This window comes from Protopterus annectens, chromosome 1.part1 (genome assembly GCF_019279795.1).
Source record: "Protopterus annectens isolate FY-2018-M chromosome 1.part1, PAN1.0, whole genome shotgun sequence".
NCBI classification, from domain to species: Eukaryota; Metazoa; Chordata; order Ceratodontiformes; family Protopteridae; genus Protopterus; species Protopterus annectens.
The window spans coordinates 766001797-766020456 of NC_056726.1; the positions used below are offsets into that span (position 1 = coordinate 766001797).

An 18660-nucleotide genomic window follows, 5' to 3' on the forward strand; every position below is an offset into this window, starting at 1 on the left:
CCTTCCTTGCTTAGGCCCAGACCACGACGTATCGGCCTGTTTAGCCTGTGCCTCCTTCAACCGGCGAACTCTTAGACGTCTGTCGGAGTTTGCAGAGGAATTTTTTGGAGCCGCTTTTGCTTATAAAATGCCGTCGGAGACTCCGACTTCGCATATGGTCAAAAAAACGCAAGGAAAAGGACCGCCACGGCCTGCGGTTTCGGCTGAAACCACGGCTAGGCCCTACTGCGAGTGTCTCTGTTTCGGCCAAAACAGAGTCCTCTGCGATTCCTTCTTCCGAAACCATTCTTCCGACCACCGAGGCCCGAGAGGCCCCGGCTGAGTCTGCTTCAGAACTACCTACCGAAGCTGGTGTTCAGGGATTGTCTGACACCATACCTTTGGACATTTCTACCCCTGCACGTGGGGCAGCTAGGCCCCCTGCTTCCATGTCTATTAAGGCCTTTTCAAGGGCTAAAGCTGCCAAACTTTCAAAAGCTTTGCCTGCGAAATCTACCTCCCAGAGGCCTTCCTCTAGTTCACAGATCCTCAGCCTTGCTGAGGACCTTATTTCCTTAATTAGGGGTTCACAACCTCACCCAGACAGGGCCTCTCCTCCTCCAGACAAAAGGCCCAGGACTGACCCCTCTGATCCACACTCCTCAGATGCTTCCACGGATGGATCTGAGTTGTCACACCACCAGGAAGGGGCTTACTCGCCTTATGAGGATTCAGATGCAGAGGAATCTATTCTTTCGACCTCCCCTCCTGAAGAATTTTCCTTTGGTGAGACTCTACACTCCATGAGAGAGCATTTTCAATGGCAAGGTCAGGATTTCTCTGATTCTAGAAAAAGATTAAGGACCTTTTTGCATTTGCCTCGGCATAGGCCCTTGGCTATACCTCCTGTTCTGAATGTAATTGATGTGTACAATGATGTCAGTACAGCCCCTGATACTCTCCCTCCGGCCCCTGCCAAACCTGACAGATACTGCAGGGTCCCAGATTCTCATTTCCATTTGTATAAAGCCCATTCTGCAGACCCAGAAACTATTTCTCAGGGCCCTAAAGGGGTTGCGGCCGCTACTGCCAAAAATCCTCTACCCTCTGACAGAGTCTAGAGCTTTAGAGAGATGGGGAAAGAAGGTGTATACTTCTGCAACTCTTTCTGTCAGGGCATTAAACTGTCAATTTCATATGATACAGTACCAGGAGTATTTGTTAGATGAACTGAATAAGAAACTTTCTTCTCCTGAACCCCTAGATCGTAAATCCCTTCAGGATTTGGTACACAACTCACAACAGGTTAGTAATCATTTCTTAAAATGTGGCTATGATGCACTGGAGGCTTCATTTAGATCAGCTATGTCTGGGGCAGTTATTCGTAGGCATGCCTGGCTGAAGGAGCAATCTTTGCCAGACCATGTCAAAGCTAAACTCCTGGATGCTCCAATGGAGAAGCAGAATTTATTTGGCTCATCTGCTCAGGAGATCTTAAAAAAAGGTTGAAGAAAAGGCAAAATCTGTGCAAACAGTTAAAGGTTTCCTGCAAGTTCAACCACCGAGATTCAGCAGAAACTGGCCTACTAAGAATTGGTCCTTTCCAGACTCGGACAGAGCCCAGAGAGGCAGGAACAGGTGCCCTACAGACAGAGGTCAATCGAAGGGCTCCTACAGAGGCCATCAGTGGCAGCCTGCCAACCAGAGGAGTAGTGCAACAGCAACAACAGCAACTACTACACCAGGACAGGGTCAATGACTTAACTCTGATCCCGCCTACCAGGGATCAACTGGAAGCACCCTTGGGCGGAAAGTTGGCTTTATTCTCAAAAAACTGGCATTATATCACAAAGGATGCATGGACACTGCAAATAATAGACAAAGGATACAGGTTCCACTTTCACACTTTGCCAAAAAGAGGCGGAATGCCAAACCTTCCACCAAATCAGAGGGCAGAGGCTTTAAAACAAATCGGCAATTTACTTCAGATGAAAGCTATAGAAAAGGTACCATGTTCAGAACAAGGCCAAGGATTTTACTCCAGACTATTCCTTGTACCAAGAAAGGAAAATCAATGGAGGCCTATTCTCGACCTGTCCGCACTGAACACTTATCTCATTGTGCCAAAATTCAAAATGCTGACCCTACAGCAACTTCTTCCCATGTTGGGCAAGGAGTCTTGGCTGGTGACTCTAGATCTCAAGGAGGCATACCTGCACGTCCCTATTCGACCAAACTGCAGAAGACACCACAGATTTCTTGCAGGATCAGAGCATTATCAATTCTCAGCATTGCCCTTTGGCTTATCTACTGCGCCCAGAGTATTCACGAAATGCCTGGCATCAGTAATTGCACATTGCAGACTACAGGGAATTCAAATTTACCCATACCTGGACGACTGCGTAATACAAGCGGACAACAAGAAAAAATTGATAAAGGACTTGGCCTATGCCATACACCTGCTACAGACCTTGGGATACACAGTCAACATCCAAAAGTCAAGACTAGTACCATCCCAAAGGATATCCTTTTTGGGTGCAGATCTGGATACAACCACCCAAATGGCCTTTCTCACAGAAGAAAAACAAAAGCAACTTCCAGGTTACTTCATGTTTCTGACGAGACAATCTCAGCTTACTGCAAGGAAAATCCTGCAGGCCCTGGGTTACATGGCATCCTGCATAATTCTAATTCCGCATGCCAGGCTGCATATGAGGAAATTACAATGGTACCTCCGGAGTGTATGGTCTCAGCACAGTCACAGTTTAGAAACCCTGATACCAATCATTCCATGCCTTCAAAAGGAATTCCTGTGGTGGGCTCAGGCCTGCCAGTCCAACAGAGGGTTGCCTTTCAACAAACCAAAGCCAAGGCAGACCATCACCACAGACGCCTCAGACAGAGGATGGGGAGCACACATGGAGGACAAATGTATCCAAGGCCTATGGCCTCAAGGACAGCTAAGCATGCACATAAACCAAAAGGAAATGCTGGCAGTGAGGCATGCAATCGAGGCATTCAAACCCATCCTCCAAGGACACCTGCTAATAAGGACGGACAACACCACGGTCATGTGGTACATAAGCAGGGAGGCACACATTCTTACCCTCTATGCCGGATGGCTATGAATCTGTGGGAACTATGCCTGATTCTCAATATCCAACTACAGGCCCAATTCGTGCCAGGGAAAGAAAATGCACTGGCGGACAGCTTAAGCAGAACTACCATGGATGCACACGAATGGATGCTGCACCCAGACATCTTCCAACTCATAGCAAAGACATGGGGAATGCCGGAGATAGATTTGTTCGCCTCCCCACTCAATCAACTGAAGACATTCTGCTCAAGGACATACCACCCACAAGCTTGGAGGGTGGACTCCCTCTCTTTCAGCTGGAAAGCCTTAACAGTGTATGCCTTCCCACCTCTCCCATTGATGTACAAGGTTCTACTGAAGATCAGGGAGGAACAGCCAAAAGTGATACTAATAGCTCCGGACTGGCCAAGACAACACTGGTATCCACTATTGAGAAGCATGTCTCAGGCAAAATCATGGCCTCTCCCCCTATGGCCTCTTATTCTGACGCAGAACAATTTCAAGACCCTGCATCCCAACTTGAAAACATTGCAGCTAACTGCCTGGAAAATTCCTTAAATCCCATTCAAACGGTCTTATCTCAGAGGGTGAAGGACATTATCCTGGAGGCTCGCAGGCCTTCCACAAGGAAGACATACTCAGCTAAATGGAAGAGATTTCTCATTTGAAGCACATCAAGGGGCACAGATGTCACAGTGGCAAACCTAACACATATCCTAGAATACTTAGCAGAATTGTTCCACAATGGCCTGTCCTATTCTTCCATTAAGTTTCATGCTTCAGCAATTTCAGCAGAATACAATGTGGATCCGCCTATCTTCTCACACCCTCTCCTCAGACAATTTCTGAGAGGGATCAAAAATATTAAACCTCCAAGAAGACCCCCTCTACCTGCCTGGGATCTCAACTTTGTGCTGGAGAAACTGACGCTACCTCCTTTTGAACCAGCAGCATCAGCGGATCTACAGTTTCTATCTTGGAAAACTGCATTCCTTCTGGCAATCACTTCAGCAAGAAGAGTATCTGAGTTACAAGCATTAATGGCAGTGCAGCCTTTTCTTATTTTCCACCAGGACAGGGTGTCACTAAGAACCAATCCTACTTTTATGCCAAAGGTGGTATCTAGTGTATCCTTGAACCAAGCTATTCACTTGCCTACGTTCTTCCCTAATCCACAGAATAGAGGGGAAAAACTTTTGCACACCCTGAATATACACAGACAACTACGCTACTACTTGGACAGAACAAAAGCTAGCAGAAAAACTGACCAACTTTTTGTAGCATATGCAACTGGAGTGCAAGGAAGAGCAATTTCCAAACAGACAATTTCAAAATGGATAGGAAATTGCATTCGTTTTTGCTACTCCTTTCATGGAAAGATAGTTCCTGAAAATATCAGGCCTCACTCCACAAGGGCCACGGCCACCACTACAGCCTTCCTACGAGGGGTGGCTACCAAGGACATTTTAGAAGCTGCTACTTGGAGCTCTGCTCATACATTTGCCAAGCATTACAATCTACTTTTATACTCTAGATCCAGAGCAGAGTTTGCAACTGCAGTCCTACAGGGGATCTTAACTACACCATCCTTTTCTTAGTACCCCCTCCCCCAGATTGGCTATGGTATTCTACCCATATGTTATGACTGCAGATGCATCCTTGAAGGACATAGTACAGTTTTGTACCTACCATAAATGTAGATGTCCGATAGGTATGCATCTGCAGTCAGGATTACCCTCCCTCCTTCCCCTCTGTGGTATTCCTAGGGTGCTTACCCCTCTTTTAGCTAGCTGGGGGAATCTATTATGGTGTATTTGTTTGTTTATACATGTATATAATTTGCAAATGTTTGGAACTTTTCAGTATTTATCCAAATTTAGCCTTCCTAGAGGGCACCTGGCATCTGGGGCAAGAAAAACTGAGGAAAATGGCATTGGCTGATGCTTTTATACCCCAGACGCTCTGACGTCGGGGAAAGTGCGACATCAGCCGGGGCCAGACCCAGACTTTGGAATCCGGCCGACCGAAGGGCTGCCTGAGGCAGGACAACCCATATGTTACGACTGCAGATGCATACCTATCGGACATCTACATTTATGGTAGGTACAAAACTGTACTTTATGTGGTACATAAGCAAGGGGGCACACATTCCTACCCCCTATGCAGGCAAGCCATGACTTTGTGGAACACAACACTGACCTATCAAGTACATCTGCAGGCACAATTCCTGCCAGGAACAAAAAAATACACTGGCAGACGAACTAAGCAGAAATACCATGGATCCTCATGAATGGAAACTAAATACACAGGTTTTCAGCATGATAACGAGGACTTGGGGACGCCCAGACAAATCTTTTTGCCTCCCCTCACAATTACCAAATACAGAAATTCTGCACAAGAGCTTATCACTCTCAAGCATGGAAAGTGGATGCTCTATCATTCAGCTGGAAAGTCCTGACAGTCTATGCCTTACCTCAGATGCCTCTCCTTATCAAGGTACTCCTAAAAGTCAGACAAGAAAGGCCAAAAATGATCCTGATTGCCCCAGACTGGCCATGACAGCACTGGTACCCAATCCTTAAAGAGCTTGTCTCAAGGCCCAGCTTGGCCTCTACCTCAAATCCCTCATCTTCTGACACAAAACAATCAGATTCTGTACAGTCAACTCAGACCCTTAAATCTGGCAGCATGGCAGATAATGTAGCCACTCAGACTGCACCTCTCTCTAAAGCTGTTATGGATGTCCTCTTTGAAGCCAGGAGGCCCAGCACTAGGAAATCTTATGCAGAAAAATGGAAGAGATTCTGTGCTTGGAACCAGGCACAAGGGCTCGAACCACTTGTCCCTAATATTCCTCAGATTTTACAATACCCAACTGAGATGCTGGACAAAGGCCTATTTTTCTCATCAATTAAAATCCATGCCTCTGCCATTTCAGCTCATTACAATACTGAACCTCCTATGTTTTCATGTCCTCCACTATGACAGTACCTCAGAGGGGCAAAAAATATAAGACCCCCAAGGAGAGCACCAGTACCAACTTGGTATCTCAGTTTTGTTTTAGAAAAACTCACACTGCTTCCTTTTGAACCAGCCAGCACATCTGACCTAAAATTCTTGTCATGGAAAACTGCTCTGCACTTAGCAATAACTTCAGCAAGAAGAGTCTCAAGAGTTGCCCACATTAATGGCTGTGGAACCTTTCATCATTTTTCATCAGGACAGGGTCTCTCTGAGGACAAACCCAACATTCATGCCAAAAGTGGTCTCCAGTGTGGCCTTGAACCAAACCATTGATTTATCTACTTTCTACCCAAATCCCCAGAATAAAGGGGAGAGACTTCTGCACTCTTTGGATATGCACAGACAGCTACGATTCTGCTTGGACAAAACAAAAGCTTTCAGAAAAACTGAGCAACTGTTTGTAGCCTATGCTGCAGGATCACAAGGAAAGCCTATTACAAAGCAGACTATTTCAAAATGGATAGGCCACTGCATCCGCTTCTGTTATGCACAACATGGCAAATCAGTGCCTAAGGGCATTAGGCCTCATTCTACCATAGCAGCAGCCACTTCAGCAGCTTTTCTCAGAGGAGTGCCAACCAAAGAAATTTTAGAAGGTGCAACCTGGAGCTCAGTGCACACTTTCACCAAGCACTACCACTTACCTCTACTCTAAATCCAGAGCAGGCTTTGCCACTGCAGTTCTGCAGGGCCTGGTAGCCTCTCCAAATCCAATTTAGACCCAGCCGCCCAACCTCAGCTTTGGGATTCTACCCAAGTGTAATGACTGCAACAGTGAAACACGATGAACATAGTACAGTTGTGTACCTGCCATAAATGCAGAGGTTAGTGTGTATTCACTGTTGCAGTCCAGGTTACCCATCCACCATCCCCCTTTTCATTGCTCGGACTTCTCTGTACTTAACTCTATACAACCTATGTGGTGTATTTGTAGATGAAGAAATGTTTATAATATATGCATGTTTTTTGGCATAAGTTTCTTTCCAGCCTTCCTATCTGGGGGGCACCTGACATCTGGGGCAAGAAAAACTGAAGAAAATGGCGCCGGTTGCAACTTTTATAGCCCTGGCGCACTGACGTCAGGGAAGCGGTGACAGCAACCGACGCCGGACCAAGACTTTGGAACTCGGGCCGACTGTGGGTCGCCTGCCAGCAGGATAACCCCAAGTGTAATGACTGCAACAGTGAGTACATTCTAATGTCTACATTTATGGTAGGTACACAATTGTACTTTACTGTTTAGCGTCGTTGCCGCTTTTTGTAGTGTGAACGTCTGTGTGTTGTTCTCAGACTTGGTTTTGCCTTGTTGGCGTAGTAGTTAAGATGTCTAAGGATCCGAAGAAGCACAAACCTTCGGGTTTCAAAAAGTGCTCTAAATGTGGATACAAAATGTCCATTACTGATGGGCATTCCATTTGTGTCTATTGCCTGGAAGTCATCCATCTGCAGGAATCCTGCAGTTTTTGTCATGCGTTCAGTCCTAGAGTTCTCCAAGAGAGAAAGAATAAGCTAATTTTAAAGGGACTCTTGAAACCCTCTTTTGAAGAGGCTATGGATTCGTCTTACAGTGGTAAATCAAAATCTGGGAAGTCAAAAATGAGATCTCCGGCGCAGTCAGCTTCATCGAAGCCTCCGGAGAAAATCTCAGACTGCATCGACCTCCTCGACTCCCCTGTCCTCGGGACCACAGGAAGTGTCTGTATTGACGGAACCGGCGTTGGCTCCAATTTTATTGGAACCTCTTAGCCTATCGCCCAGTCTCAGACCAGCTTCTCCTGTGAGGAGATCTCATTCTCCATCTCAGTCTTCCAAATCCTCCAGGACCCTTTCAGATGTGGATGTTGATAGGGTGGTTCAGAGGCTCCTCCAGTCACTAGTTTTGGCAATTTGTTTTTGGCTCCGGAGCCCGTCCCGACCCTGTCTTCGATCATTCCTCCTCCGAGCGCATCTGTCTTCGGAGCTGGAGTGTTCCTCGCCGAGTGATGTTCCCAGGCCGACTCTGATGCCCCATTTGGCTCCATCGGTACTGGCATCGGCTCCGACCCAGTCTGCTTCGTCCTCTGGGTTCGGGACTCTGGATTCTTCGGTCGGGCCAGAGGGGGACATCTCGGGGCTCATTTTGGTCCTGAGACTCCCTCTCAGTGCATTGGCTTGGGGAACTCCGACCCCCGTCATGGCCTTGGAGGCTGGTCGCTCATTGGATTTGGGGTGGGGAGTCGGCCTTCGAGGCTATGCGGACCGCGCTGGTCAGTCCGCTGCATCAGGTGGATCGGTCACTCTGTCCCCCACCATTCCCGTGAGAGCTTCTGATCACCACCCATCCATGGGCAACAGAGCACCTGGGCCTCGGGACACCCCCACGAGTGGTCCCCAAATTTCTGAGGGTCCCTCAGAGTTGGTGCCTGAGGAGCCCCCCAGAAAGAAAACGTGCAAGAGGAAGTACATAGACTCCCAGGATGAGTCCCTCACCTCTGATACTGACCTCGAGCAATCTGAGGGGTCCCCCAAGTCATCCTCTTATGAGGTTTCCTTCTCCGATATCCTAGGGATACTGAAACAGAGATGACTGGCCGTCCAAAGCTCCTTCTGAGGAGGAGTCAGTATTCCTTAAGGCATTTTGTGCTCAGCCCTCCGCCTCCTGGGTGTTTCCACCCTTTGACGAACTCCTTGATCTGATTTGTCGAAGAGTGTGGGAAAACCCTGATTCTGTGGAGCCCGTACCCAGGCGTCCCAACAAATCCCCCCCCCAAGGCAAAGAGTTTCTATCTAAAGGAGTCCCTGTAGATGCCATGGTGGTGGCAGCAGCCACTCAGAAGTAAGTAGCAGAGTCTTCTTCATCTGTCCATACTCCATACAAGGAGTCTAGGACCATGGATCGGTACGGGAAGCGTGCCCTCTCATCAGCAACCTTTATGTTAATGGTCGCTGAATTACCTGTCTCACTTCACTCGGTTCCAGAGAGATCTTCTCAAGGAGTTAGGAGATACTCTTGCGGGTAACGTTCCTGAGGCGGTGGCACAGATGGTTAACACCCAGGTCTCTACCCTGAACTCCATTATTAACTCATCCATGTGTCTCATTTCGTGTGCAGCCAAGGGAGCGAGTAGGGCAGCAAGCTCAGGGGTCGCCCTTAGAAGGCAATCCTGGCTGTGCCTGTGTCACTTTGCGGAGGCCTTCAAGTCTTCCTTCACTGACGCCCTCTTTGATGGTTCCTCTTTGTTTGGGACCAAGGTGAAAGACACCCTCACCAGGTGCGAGCAAGAGGGAAAGACCTTGTCTGCCATAGGGGTCCATTTTTCCCTTCCTTCTAGGCCTTATCCCAAGGCCCAGCAGGGGGGGGTGTGGTTCAAGAAATCAGAGGGTTTTTTTCCTGCCGCAAAAGGTGAACCCCCCTCCAGAGGCAGGGGCGGGGGGGTTATTCAGGGAGACATCGCCCCAGAGGCAGAGGGGGCCCCCCGCAATTCGGGAGACAACGATTCCTTTCGTGGCTCTTCATACTCTCGTTCCTGAGGGTGTGCCCGGCTGTGCTTATCCGGAGCCAGTTGGAGGTCAAATTTCGTTATATCCCGAAGCCTGGGAAAGCATCACCCAGGACTGATGGGTGTTACGGATAATTTCCGGAGGTGATCTCATTCCACTTTCATCAGACCCCCTGTCAGTCAGAAAAATCCCAGACGTTCCACCCAGTCAAAGGGATCAAGCAGCCTCAGAGGTCTCAAAGCTGCTAGAAAAAGGAGCCATCCAGCGTGTTCCCTCAGACCAAATCGGATTAGGGACTTACTCAAGATTCTTTTTGGTGCCGAAAAGAACAGGGGACCTGAGACCCATACTAGATCTCAGCCAACTGAACAACTATGTACACAAGTCCAAGTTCCATATGGTCACACTACAATAGATTCTCCCATTGTTGGTAGAGGAGGTATGGATGTGCTCCATCGACCTCAAGGATGCTTACTACCGTGTGAAAATGGACAGGGCATCCAGGAGTCACCTACGGTTCTGGCTGGGAGCCAGTCATTTCCAGTTTCGAGCCCTGCCCTTTGGTCTCACCACAGCCCCCAGGGTGTTCACAAAGTGTATGGCAATGGTGACGGCTCACTTGAGATGTCAGGGATTCCAAGTGTTTCCTTATCTGGACGGCTGGCTTCTTACCGCCCCCACCAGGCATCAACTAGTTCAAACCAGGGGCGCTACCATCACTCTGTCAACAGTTGGGTATAACAATAAATTAGGAAAAATCTGCTTTATTGGCCTTGCAGAGTGTCACCTTTATAGGAGCAGAATTAGACACGATTCAAATGCAAGCATTTTTACCACAGGAAAGGATCAGAGTCTTGCAACAATAGATGCACATGCTGATGCCCCTGAGACAAGCAAAGGCAAGATGGTTTCTCCAGCTCCTAGGGACCATGGCAGCAACAGTCATGTTGGTCCCTCTAGCGAGATTGCACATGAGAATTCTCCAATGGCTCCTCTTTGTTCAATGGACTCTCCAAAGACTTCCACTGTCTCATCCCATCTTGCTCATGGACAGATGCAAGCAGGACCTCGGTTGGTGGCTATGCACCAACAATTTGGACGGGGGAAGGCCCTTCGTTCCACCCATCCCGGTTGCCACTGTCACCACTGACGCCTCCCAGATGGGGTGGGGGGGCATTATCTTGGCAGGACAGTCCAAGGCATGTGGCAAGAACATGATATACATCTGTATATAAACGCCCTAGAGATGATAGCAGTGCTACTTGCATTGCAGGCACTTGAGTGTTCTTCCTCTAGGGACAAATTGCGATGCTCAGACAGTATGTCAGTAGTGTGGTATCTAAACAAGCAAGGGGGAACCAGGTCTTAAACTCTGTGCAGAGAGGCCATGCGAGTGCGGCATTGGGCAGTAACTTCCCAATGGTTTCTGGTGGCAATGCACATTCCGGGAAAGTCCAGCGTGATTGCGGACAGGCTAAGCAGAGCTATTCTGATGCCTTACAAGTGGTCCCTGAATCGCCTGGTTGCAGAGCGAATCTTCAGCAGATGGGGTCAGCCTTGCTGTGAACTTTTTGCCAGCCCCCTTAATGCGAAATGCAGCAACTACTTCACGCTGATCCCCCCCACAGGGGGAGTCACCCAGGGATGCTCTGGTTCATGATTGGCCCTCTGGTCTGCTTTATGCTTTCCCTCAGTTTCCCTTGCTCTCAAAGGTGATTCAGAAAGCGCAATCCTTGGGAAGCAGAATCATTCTGATTGCTCCACACTGGCCTTGCCAAGTTTGGTTTCCCTTTCTTCAGCAATTCATTGTGGACACTCTCTGGACTCAGGACCCTCAACCAGATTTACTGACACACATGGGACAGTTCCACCCCTCCCTGATGACCCTCCAGTTGATAGCCTTGGCTACTCCACTTCCATCGTTAGTCAGACTTCATAATTTCTCACCAGAAGTGGTTCATATATTATCGTCCTCTCATAAACCATCCACTAGAAAGATTTTTTTCTAGTAAATGGAAAAGGTTTTCTATCTGGGCACATACCAGAGGCATTGATCCTTACACAGCTCCAATCGCTTTAGTCCTGGAGTTTTTGACTATACTTTTCCATCAGGGTTCTGCATCAGCCACCATCAAAGTTCAACTGGCAACGATATCTAATTTTCTTGTAGCGAATGAGCCTGGTCTCATGGCGCATAGACTATGCAAGGCATTCCTGAAAGGTACTCTGTTGCTCCGTACCCCGGTGTCCGAACCAATCATGCCTCGGGATCTCAATTGTATTGTTCTAGAAGCCCTTACTGTACCACCTTTCGAACCTGCAGCTACCTGCGAATTGAAATTCTTGACCTGGAAAACCGCCTTAACAGCGATCACTTCAGCAAGGCGAGTTTCAGAAATTCAAGCCCTCTCTATCAAACCTCCATACTTAATCTTCCATAAAGACAGGGTCTCTCTTAGACCAAACCCTTCGTTTTTTCCTAAAGTGGCTTCCGTGTCTAAACTAAATCAATCCATTGAGTTGCCTGTCGTCTTTCCCCACTTTTCTAACAAGGCAGAATTTAGATTTCACCAGTTGGATGTACACAGACAATTATGCTTCTGTCTGCACCGAACAAAAGCTATCCGGAAGTCTGATCAACTTTTTGTTTCCTTTTCGGAAAACCAAATGGGGTCACCGGTCTCCAGGGTCACCCTGTCTAGATGGATATCTAGTTGTATCTCTTTCATCTATCAAGCAGGAGGTAAAGATCTGCCATTTCCGGTCAAGGCTCATTCTACTAGGGCTGTTTCCACATCCATAACCTATCTAGCCAGATTGTCAATGGATGATATGTGCTGCAGCTACTTGGGCTTCTCCTCACACATTTGTTTTCATTACAAATTGGACATGGTCTCCAGGGGCAGGTCTTCCTTTGGCTCCACAGTTCTCAGGAGTATTTTCTTATGAGCCACCCAGGATGTAGGTGCTAGGGACGCTGTCCCATGGGTAAGAATGTAGGCAAGATAGGACTATATAACATCAAGAAGTTATGTACTCACCATAACGTTCGATGTATGTAGTCCATCTCGCCTCACATTCTTTCTTACCCTCCCACCTTCCCCCTTCCTGGAGGATTTTGGAGGTTAGGATGTTATCTGCAGAGTTCCCTTGCTTAGCTTATTCTTTACCTGGATGTGATGTGTGTATGGAGTACAAATGAGTTTCGCAGCAAACTAGATCTGGGGATATGGAGCAGTGCACCATGGGATACCTGCTTAGCCCAGCCAATGAGCGACTTCGAGCTAGTAAAATCGGCCGAGTCGGAGCAGATATTTGGCTCTGAACCCACGGGTATGAATGTGAAGCGAGATGGATTACATACATCGAACGTTATGGTGAGTACATAACGTCTTGATATTTATAGCTTTAATTGCTTCCCATTTGGGGGGCACCTGACATCCTGGGGCAAGAAAAACTGATGTAATGGCGTCTGCTGCATGTTTTATACCCCTGACATCACTAAGAAGGGACGACAACCGACGCAGGACCCAAGACTTTGTTTAAATCAGGCCAGCTGAGGGCTACTGCAAGCAGATAACCCAAATGTGATGACTGCAACAGTGAATACACTCGAACATCTACATTTTTGGTAAGTGTACACAGCTGTACTTCTACCACTGCTATTTTTCAAACATTTCTCACTGGATGATATCTGTGCAGCAGCAGCAACTTGGCGCTCATACATACTTTTGCCAAACATTGCAGATGGGGCCTTGTTTCTAGATGCAGAACAGCCTTCGGTTCCACCATACTTGGTGTTCTGCCATGATTGTAGCTAGTAACTGTCTGAACTTTCTAGATGGATGGGGACATGGATACAAAAGTTATGTACTTACCATAACACTATACACTTGTTTCGCAACATCCCACTTTCCTTCCCTTTACAAATTTTCCTTTTCTGGATGATCATGATAGAACCTGCATGAAGCCTTCATCTTGTCTACTTATTGACCTAGTTAACCACTGTTTGGCTTCACTTTGAGAGGTATTCTTTTTGTCATTTGACATAATTGATCTGAGGAGATGCTGTTGGCACCATGCATTGTGGGTGAGAGAAGCATTATTGCCGGAGATGCTCTGCAAGGTTTAGTTGACTCGGATTCGTCTCGAGTCTGATAACCCTGTTGTCCAAACTGATGGAGAAGGAAAACAAGGATCTAGCTTTATGGCAAGCAAGCATTTTTGTTTGTTTTCTTCTTCAGAGTTGTGACTGTGGTAGAAAATGGTAAAATGACCAGCCCACTTACGAGGTTAATTAATATACATATGCATGTGTCTGCATGTTATATTAAAAAAAAAAAAAAACATGCATGTACATGAGCTCTGCAGTTTTAGGTATGAAAGTTATAGGCATTCATTGTAAAATTTGGTCTGAGAGTAGAGCTTCAGCTGCAGCAAGCATGTCATAGTCCACCACCTTGTCCTTAATTTCTTTTCGTGGTTTAGAATTGGAGAGGCAGGTGGTACAGATGAATTATGGAATTAGGGGAGTAGGGATTGTAAAGTATTGTATGCTGAGCATTTGTAATGCCTGTGGAGCTTGGTTCCTGCAGCCCAAGTACCTGTTGCTTTCATTGCCTTATTTCCTCGTGATTTCTATTTTTCCATAATACACTGCTCCACAGGAATATGCAGTAATTGTTGGCATTGGTTGCCTGTGTAAGGGATGAAAAACAGGTTGGTGAAAGACCCTGTGTATTCCACTTATTTAAACCATGTAAGCAGTGAAATACAGCACCACTGCGTTCACTGAATGTATTGCTCCGTCTGTCTAATTTAACAAAGAACTGGAAATTAAGCAGTTAAAAACAAGTAAACAAACTGTAAAGCTTATTTTAACTTGAGGTACTAGTATAATTGTAAAAAGTGCATTTGCACAGTAATCTTTATCTATCTTTACAGGCTACAGCGGAACAGATTCGACTAGCACAGATGATATATGATAAAAGTGACAAAGACTTTGAAGATAAAGTTAAACAGGTAAAAATAAAATTCCCACATATGTGAAGCTGTTCTGTTTAAGTGTAAAAATGAAAATGGGCAATATAGTTTTGCCAACCTTAAAATCCTCGGAGGAATTGGAGTGTTTGTAGTCCTTTGCATATTTGTGATTTTGGCCTCCTTTGTTTAGAAGCTGAATGGAAATTTACGTTATTACTCCCCATCTTGAGTCTATCATTTTATCGAAGGTTCATTCCTGCAAACCTATGTTCATTGAGCCATATACAGCAAATGTTCACTTCTACAAATGTTCAGTTCAACTAATTAGTTTCCTAGGGAAAGTAACAAGTTGTCCAGCATTTGGACTGTCACACAAAGCGCACTATTTTAAACCCATCCAGGTGGGAGGGCTATGCCCCCCACACCACCCAATGAGATCACATTACAGTGGGGAAAAGGGCAAATTTCTGATGCTTGGCAACTCATTGCATTGAACGGAACGTTCGCGAAAGGGAACATTTGTTGTATATGGTTCAGTGAACCAAAGGTTTGGAGGAATTAACGTTCGATAAAATGATATAGACCCCGCAGCTCACCCAGTTTATGGTCTGACCCCACTAAGTGTTGAGTTGCTTAGTCTTGGAGGTCAGTGTGAGAAGTGTAGGGATTTGTGCTGGCTTACCATGAGGATTGCTAAGACATGCTTCCCACACAAGGTATGCCAAATGTTTGCTCCCTGCCCTTCCAAAAAAAAGTTAAAAATTTTATGTGATTGCATGTCACTTGCACAAAAAAAGACTGGCTCAGTTAGATTCCAGTAAATGAATTTGCAAAACAAATACTTTTTAAAACTTTTCTAGGTATTTTGTATTGGTGCTGTTCTCGTATGATGCACCTGATATGTATGCAACGTCTACCTTTTGGCGATGCTGCTTTGGCCCCCTTCTCTCTCCTTCCTTGTTCTTGTGTGTCTATATCTGCTGTGATTCCATCGCAAGTCTTGACCTCTTCCACTTTCATTAATTTGTCTTCCCTTTTTATTTTGAGAACTTTTAATCCGAGAACTTTTTAATTTCTTCTTATTTGATGGTCAGGAATTTTCTGCTCATTTCTTGTCAGGTTATTTTCTGTCTGCTTTTCTTGCTGCTGGCTGGAATGTCTTCATCTTGTCAGCATTCTTTGCTCTCTCTCTTTCAGTCTTCTGACTTTTGCTCTGCTCTCACATACAAAATTCCAATTTACTTTCCTCCTCTCTTTTGAAAAGTTCTTTCCAGATGTCCTTTTCCATTTTTGTAATTTCTGTGCCCAGTTACATCTGCAGGTGATATAGAGCATTCCTTCTGCTTCCAATACCCCTAGCCATGTACTGGTTTCTTTTCTCCATTCTCAACCTTATTTGGATGACTTAGTATGCATGAACAAAGTACTCTTAGGGTTTGATACTCCCCTACATGTATTTGTTGCAGTTCGTATCCTCTTTATTACCTTTCCCATTTTTCTTTCTCTTTCCAACCCTTTTCTCTTTCTCTGATTTTCTGTGGCGGTTTCTGATAATTGCTTTTGTATGCTTCCCTTTCCCTCAGATCCTTCTTTATCACTTTGCTTTTTCATAGTTTCCCATTTCTTCCTTGGGGACATCTATCTTTCCATTGCCTTTTTTTTTTCCCCTTTTGCAAAGCCCTAAACTTTTGCCTATTTTACCAGGTCTCCCTTATGGTCACATAGTTTAACTACTACTACCTTGGCAGGAAGCATTGCTGTATTAGTGCCTCCAGAGTTTTGAATGCTGTCCTACTATCTTTACCAAATCCTAATCATTTCTTATGAAGTGCTTTTTCCAGATTTCCCGTCATGTCTGTCCCAGTGAGAACTTCAATTTCTCTTATTTCATAAGTCATTGTTTTGTCAGTGGTACTTCATTTCTTGCTGTAGTATTTCACAATTTGTTTCCTATTCTCTTGTGTTTTTAGGTCGGTCTTGCCAACTTCTGTGTATAGCTCTGAGATATTGCTTGTTGAATGTGTGGGTATATGCACATTCATCATCTTCAACTTGCTCTCTTTATACTTGTTATCCTTTCCCTTTCCTCTCCTCTCATTCTTCTGATTCATTTTGTATGCTGCAACACTTTTCCTCCTTGGTGTAAAGTAAATTTGTTAACATCTGCAGGATTATTGTTGGTACCAACATTCACACGGTTTGAGAATTAATGTAATAAAGTTTTACTGTCTGCTCTACTGAAGTTTGACACCACCTTTGTTTCCATCAGTTTTCTTTGTTATGCTTTTCTCTGTCTTGCTGACATTCTTCAGGGTATTTGTTTTTGCTTTCTATCCTGTCCCTCACCGTGGGTTTTCATTAGCATTTGACCTGTATGGCTTTGATGATTCTGGCATCTAATTCCGTTCTTAATGCCATTTCTTTCATTATTACTTTTTACTCCTTTGTACTCTCCCAGCACTCCTCCTCCTGGATTTTTGTCAGGGAGTTTTCCAAGGTTTTCATCTTTGACTGTGTCTCTTCTTTGATTCTATTCTTCCTGTCCCCATACCTCTTGGTGCAAGTATTCTGAGCAAAGGCAATAAATTATGGGTGGGGTCAGAGGATAAAAAATCAGGGATGCATTTTAAGTGTTCTTACCAACTTTAAAACATTTGTAGAATGACAAGTTTTGCATTAGCATCTATTTTCAGAAGCATGTGAAATCTGAAAATGTAATGTTCTTTAGTGACTTCAGTCCTCATTGGTTTGTCAGAAAACTACAATTTTGTTTGAGGAATAGACCAGAATTATTAAGCTAAAATCTGGATATTCTGTGAAGTACTGGATAGTTGAGAGGTGTGCCCCCCCTCCATTGATTACTGCATTCACTATATGCCCATCAGTGTTCCCAAATAACTTCTCTGTGTATTTAATTTATTATTATTTTTCTCATGTTCTGCAGTCTCCCCTTTGATTGTGTTTCACTGTTGCAGTCATTACACTTGGGTTATCCTGCTGGCAGGCGACCCGCAGTCGGCCTGAGTTCCAAAGTCTTGGTCCGGCGTCGGTTGCTGTCGCTTCTTCCCTGACGTCAGTGAGCCAGGGGTATAAAAGTTGCAACAGACACCATTTTCTTCAGTCTTTCTTGCCGTGCAGTGCCTGAAGCAAAAGCAGTTCACAAGTGCTGGTCGGCCGACTCCTCAGATTTTCAAAATTGAGTTTCAGAACCGAAGTCTTCAATAAAGCTAAGTACCCTGTTGGGGAAACCATTGTCAGTAAAAGTTAATAACTATTTCTTGTGGGAAGCAAATACCTCATAAGGACTTTCACTCTTACTGCATTAATTGCCTAGGCCCTGACCATGACGTTACTAGTTGTCTGTTTTGTGCTAGATTCAATAAACGCACTATTAAACGTCAGTTTGATTTTGCTTTACATTATTTTGGACGAAGATTTAATTATGTAATGCCGTCATAACAACCGACGACCGGAATGTATAAAAAAATGCAAAGACAAAGAAAGACAGGCATCAGAGGTCCAAAACAGATGACAAAGCCCTCTTCTAGGCCAGTCGCCGGTTCTCAGTGAGGCGCTTTCGCAGCCCCTGACACCGCCTATCTCAGAGCCACAGATCCTAACAGACAGCCACGTGGAGACACAGAGGCCCGTGGAAACTCAAGGTGTTGGGCCTACGGAAACTATACCCTCAGATGGGTCCGGAGCCGCTGAGCAGGCACCGGCTTCTGAGGGTGTTTTCAGACCTTCACAGCTTACAGCAGCAAAGGCAAAGTCGAAAGCAGCATTAAAGACAAGTGCAGCATTCTCCACAACAGTCATCCATGCTAAAGAAACAGATGCTTAAAATGGCCGAAGACCTTACTACTTTAATCAGGGGCTCCCATCCCCCTCCTGACAAAAGGCCTAGGCAAGACACTGATTATGATTCCTCTGATCAGGTTTCCATTTCCTCTGATTCTTCTTCTGATCAGGGCTATTCTCTCCCTCCCTATGAAGGCTCTGATGCTGGAGTCCATTCCTTCAGCCTAACCGCCTGTGGATTATTCTTTTGGGGAAACCCTGCACACCATGAGGGAGCATTTCCATTGGGAGAGCCA

General features: G+C 45.7%; 1 protein-coding gene across 1 annotated transcript in view; it reads left to right on the forward strand.

Moving 5' to 3' along the window:
• UBAP2 (ubiquitin associated protein 2) overlaps positions 1-18660 on the forward strand; it is a 2620504-nt gene that overhangs the window by 62069 nt on the left and 2539775 nt on the right. The window contains exon 2 of the mRNA XM_044087268.1: positions 14503-14602. Within this exon, the coding sequence (XP_043943203.1) occupies positions 14503-14602 (100 nt within the window). The remainder of the gene's footprint in view (positions 1-14502; positions 14603-18660) is intronic.